This window comes from Alnus glutinosa, chromosome 11, assembly GCF_958979055.1.
Source record: "Alnus glutinosa chromosome 11, dhAlnGlut1.1, whole genome shotgun sequence".
NCBI classification, from domain to species: Eukaryota; Viridiplantae; Streptophyta; class Magnoliopsida; order Fagales; family Betulaceae; genus Alnus; species Alnus glutinosa.
The window spans coordinates 18,518,669-18,524,405 of NC_084896.1; the positions used below are offsets into that span (position 1 = coordinate 18,518,669).

The 5,737-nt window shown below is 37.1% G+C and overlaps 1 protein-coding gene across 1 annotated transcript; it reads right to left on the reverse strand.

The window, feature by feature from the left end:
• Positions 1–4,250: 4,250 nt before the first annotated feature.
• Positions 4,251–5,522, reverse strand: LOC133882163 (mitochondrial uncoupling protein 5-like). The gene has a single exon (XM_062321275.1). The coding sequence runs from the start codon at positions 5,435–5,437 to the stop codon at positions 4,457–4,459; it is 981 nt and encodes a 326-aa protein (XP_062177259.1). The 5' UTR covers positions 5,438–5,522; the 3' UTR covers positions 4,251–4,456.
• Positions 5,523–5,737: the final 215 nt, after the last annotated feature.

The window sequence follows — 5,737 nt, forward strand, 5'->3', positions numbered from 1 at the left end:
TCCATTTGAGAGTTAGGCATAATCATTAGCTCTGATACCAGGTTGTTATGTGATTATAAGCGCGTAATGGGTCTGTTTACAAAGAAAGGCACTAGAACCTTCTTACGACGTTGATCATGTATTTTGGAGAAATCGTGGCAAGAATAATGCATAGGTTAAGGTTTTGGATGATAGGTTCTTAGAGGGAACGTAGGCCTAGTTAGCAACAAGGTTGCTCAGCAGATCGAATTTCCATCAATGATTTTAATTATTAGCCCCATGGCTTGTCTTAGATGGACTTACATAGTGATAATGAGATAACAATACCAAGCTTACATGATAATAAAAGACAAATCCTAAGATGACATTAATAGCCAAACTAATCCTAAATCTAATGACATGATAAGCCCCATTAGTCATTAATCCTAATCCTTCCACTTGTCTTCCTCTAGCCTATAAAGAAGAGAGAATTCTAACTTCTCTTTCCTCCTTTACACAACCAGACATGCATTCCTCAATATTGGTCTCGATCTACTCCTTCGTCCATAAAAGACTCCTATATGTAACAATGTTAGTTGTACAACCGTGCCTATGTCTTTAGGTGTTTGGGTTCTAATGGAGAAAATAAGTAAGGTTAGAAACCAATTTTTTTTTTAATTGATATGGTTTTTAAAATTACCATTAAATCAAAATTTAATAGTGATTCATTCTAAATCTAATGATGATTTTAAGAGCCACATCAATTTGGGAGGATAAAAAGATTGTCACTAGCATTACTTTGAAGAATTGGATCCTTTCCGTTTCAAATGAAATGGAGATCGAGTATCTATTTCATGATCAAAATTTAAAGTAGATACATCTAGTAGTGTACATAATGTCAATATTGACATGTCTTTAAAAAATTTACATAATATAGTATCATGTACACCGTTAAATACATCAAGTACTTTAAATATATCATGACTATAAAATTAATAGTACTATCCCTGAAACTGGCCGGGTGGCTATTAGTAGCATTGTAACACCTTTGTCCCACATTGAGAAGATGAAAAGTAGACCATATAAAGTGGGCGATTTGTAAAGATAGTCATGAGTACTAAGTCTCACATTACCTAGCTTTTAGATGAAGCTGTTATTTAAAAAAAAAAAAAAAAAAAAAAAAAAAAAAAAAAAAAAAACTTCAAATTAACTAATACTTTTGATGTAATAGCACAAATGTTATTAGCGTTTTATCCTATTTGGTGAGTGTTATGATTGTGGGTTTTGGTAGTTTAATTTGCAGGTTTAGGCTGTAGGAGAATTGATGTGTTTTAGGTTTGTGATCGAGTGCCATGATCGAGCCGTTTTGTGAGGCCGTGCAGCATTAATTAATGACTAATCCAATCCAAAAATCAAACCCAACCCAAACCAATGAAACCATCATATGAATAATTGTTAGGTTGGGCCGGCCGATTCAATTTGGTGGTCGGATTTCGCATACCAACACTATCCATTTACCCATCAAATCTGACGAACACTAATAAGTTTTACTATCACAATTAAAGTTCAATTAATTTTGTAATTTAGCTCAATTAACATTTAAAAGTTGTAACTAATAAGTCTCTAAATAACTTATAAAATTGGAATTAGATTCTTCTGCCAATTAGTTATGGCTAGGGGTGTAAATAAACTGAGCTACTTGTAAGCTTACTCGAGATCGACTCAAACAAACTCGACTCGTACTCGAATCGATTATTAAATGAGCTACTCGTAAACATGAAATCAAACTCGATTATCAAATTATGCAAACTCGTATAAACTTGACTTGACTCGATTAAAACTCGTGAACTTGCTCGTATAAGGATCGATCCGTTTATATATATATATATAAACAATATAATATATGTAAGCATAAATTAAATAACAAATAAAAATTGTCAGTAAATATTAATTGGTTATAATTATTTGGTTATATAAATATGTATATAAAATAATAAAAGTGAACAATATCAATACTTAATTGTTAATCACTTAATCATATGATTCATATTATATTATTCATGTAATATAATAAGATTATATGATCATATAATAATATAATATTGTGACATATGACATGTAATCACTAATCTACTATATCTAATGTTATAACGTATAATTATTATCATTCGATACTTATGAATTATTATAACACCGTCAACACGTGATCCAAGATCTAAGATCATATGAATTGTTAGATTGTATAAATCATATGATCATACATTCATATGATCATAAATGTGGTTTAATTATTTTTTATTGCTAAAATAAATAATTTGAATTGTATGATACGGGCCAAGTACTCGAGTTCGGGATCCACCAAAATGACCAAGCTCAAACTAGCTCGGTCAGTAAATTTTCTAAAGCGAGCTGAGCTCGCACACAAATTTTAGGCTTGTGTCGAGCTCGAACTCGAACTCGAACTCGAACTTTACTATTACATAAACGAGTTGAGCCCGAACAGCCAATACTCGCTCAGGATCGGCTCGTATACACCCCTAGTTATAGCATAAAAATTGATGACGTTTTATGTTAACTTCTTTATGCGACAATCAACGTGGCTGGCTACTAAGAGTCCATTTAGTTCTCAATTTTTAGGGTTAAACACATTTTTGGTCCCTGAATTTTGACAACTTTATTTTTTAGTCCCTGAATTTTAATTCGCATCACAGATAGTATCTCAATTTTAGAAAAAATACTAAATTAGTACCTTAGTTAAGTTTTCCGTCCAAAAACTAACAGTCTGCCACGTGTCAAACCCTAAGGTTGACACGTGATACTATATAAAAAAATTAAATATTAAAAAATTAAAAATAAATGAAAAAAAAAAGGGGGGTGGCCGGACCACCCCTTGTTTTTTTTTTTTTCAATTATTTTTTTTTAATATATTTTTTTAATTTTATTATTTTTAATTAATTTTTAATTTTTAATTTTTTTATATAGTGCCACATGTGAATCTCAGAAGTTGACACGTGGTGAGCCGTTAGTTTTTGGACGGAAAACTTGACTGACGGTACCAATTTGGTTTTTTTCCAAAATTGAGGTACTATCTGTAATGCGAATTGAAACTTAAGGATTAAAAAATAAAGTTGTCAAAACTCATGAACTAAAAGTGTCTTTAATCCTAATTTTTATTATACTATATATATATTGAAAAACAAATTAAAAGTATTTTTTGGCCTATACGTACCCTGCATGTTGGTTTAAATTGCTTTATTAGTGATTTTCGTCCTATCCAATGGATGGTTTTAAAATTATTTAAAAATTTGTTTGCAACTAATTTTAAAATAGAGTAAGAACTAAGATTCTTGCATAAAGATTTATAGTCAATTTGTTTCGGCATAAAATATTTTTCGTCGAAAAATGTTTTTAAAGAAATCATTTTTTAGGAAAATATTTTTCACCGAAAATATTTTTCAATGTTTGGCACGTTATGAAAAAATCACAATTTTTTTTTTAATTCAATCAATTAACCTAAAAATCAATTTCTATTCACAACATAAAAATATAAATATAACTTCTTTTTAAATTAAAAATAAAAAATTTCGATAGTGATTTGGCAAAAGTCCATAGGTGGTCCAGTGATGATCCGATGGTGGCCGTCAATAGCTTAGTGGTGGTTTGACGGTGCTCCGATGGTGTTTTAGTGGTGGTACGACAATGGTTCAATGGTGGTTACACTGCAAAAAACCCAACAATTGGACGCGTGTCTACAGTACCGGTTACTGTAGACACGCGTCCAATTAGCCACGTGTCTTTTTGACAGCGTGACTAGTTGTATAAACACCCCAATTCGGATGGTCCAAGAGTGGCTTAGTGGTGGTCCAGCAGTGGTTCAAGGGTGGCTTAGTGGCAGTCTAGAGGTGGCTTAATGGTGGTTCAGGGTGGCTCGGTGATGGTCTAGGGATGGTTTGGTTGTGGTTCGGTGGTGGTCTGAAAATGGTTTGGTGGTGGTTCGGGGTGGTTCGATGGTGTGATCCGAAGGTGGTCCGAAAGTGGCTTAGTGGTGGTGGTCCCGAGTCGTTTGATAGTTGTCTGGGGGTGGCTCGGTGTTAGCCTAGTGGTGGTATGGTCTGGCGATTTGATAAAGAAATACTCAAACTCGGAATTGGACGGCCTATACTTTCTTTTCCTAAGCTTGTACTACATTACCTAATGGTCATTCTCCTAACGTTCTCCCAAAATAATCAAAGAACAAATAATATAAGCAACATTCTTCTAGAATGCAATATAGGTCAACAGAAACTTGGACAGAAATTAAAAATAGTAATTGTATTTAAAAATCAATCCTCAAATTAACACGTTTAAAATAAAAATTAAAGAAAAAAAAAATTTCAATGATTAATTTTTACTGTTACAGTATAATAGTCTACTAAATTACATTAGTAGATAAAAAATGTTCTATCTTTGTTCATGTAATTTGATTCTAATCTCAGTATTTCAACCCCACCATCCATGATCATAAATCCTTGAATAGCTTCCGGACTTGTTCTAGTGTGACAAAGAGCACAACAGTGAATGGACCCTGCCTTGAGATTGTAGGGATGAAACCCTTATACAAAGCCATCGGCCCCTCTGCCCTCACTGTCTTCATCGCACAATCCAACGCACCGGAGTAAGGCGGCGCCGCCCCTGCCTCCATCTTCATGCTCATCACCCTTGTCTTGATCACGTCGATCGGGTTTGACGCCACCGCAGCCACAAACCCGGCTGCAAAGCTTGCTGCCACGTGGGTTCCAATCCCATCGCTCAACACACCCCTCTCCAAGATCGTCTCCTTCACCTGATCATATGATGCCAGCTGCGACGCCGTCACGATCATCGCCCGGTTCACTGTAAGAGCCGAACCACGCCACAGGCTCGCGATTCCCTCCTGCTTTGACATTCGACTAATCGCGTCAATCACGCTCTTGTAGTTCCGGCGCTGGTCCTTGGGGAGGCGCCCATCGGCTTGCATTCGGACCATTGCCACGTCGGCGGGATTGCCGACGGCGGCGCCTACGCCTCCGGCAATAAGGCCGGCGTATATCTTGCGAGTGAGGGGCAAATTATTACCCGAGTCCGAACCTGAATTATGATCAGTCCATTTACGCTTAAGAATGTCGTACAGCCCCATGCGGGTGGTGGAGTAGAGTGTTTGGCGGAGGACGGTGGCGGAGACTCCCGAAAAGAGAGCGGCCATGCCTTCGGTCTGGACGATTCTGGCGCCGATAGAGATGGGTCCAACGCGAGGCGGTGGTGCAACGTGTAGAGACCCGTTACACAATCCGGTGGAGTTTCCGGCAAGCGCAGGGCGATAGGCGGGGTGTAGGGCGGGATTTGGGACTTGGGGTTCGCCTCCTTGAAGCTGCATGCGGACCTTGACCAGGTCAAGAGGGTGAGTGGAAGCGCCGGCGACGATCGAAGCTATGCCGCCTTCAACGAATCCTTTCAAACCCATGTCTGCGTGTCTAGAACTAGATTGAAGAAGAAGTTTTGGGAGAGAGATCGAAGTTTGTTGGTTTTAGCTTGGAAGTAGAGAAGAGTGGCGAGCATATTTAAAGGAAGTTATTGCAGTAGAAAACAGTAGAGGAATGATGGAGGGCCCTTTCCGGCACGCCCGTTTACGCGGTCCTTTCAGCGTTTCTGGTTCTGTTTGTTGCACTGTTGACCAGTCTTTGGTCGTTGGGTTTGACTCCAATAATTTTCAAATTAAGTAGGAGTAGGAAGGAACCGAGTATCGTCTATTTCTTTCTCAATG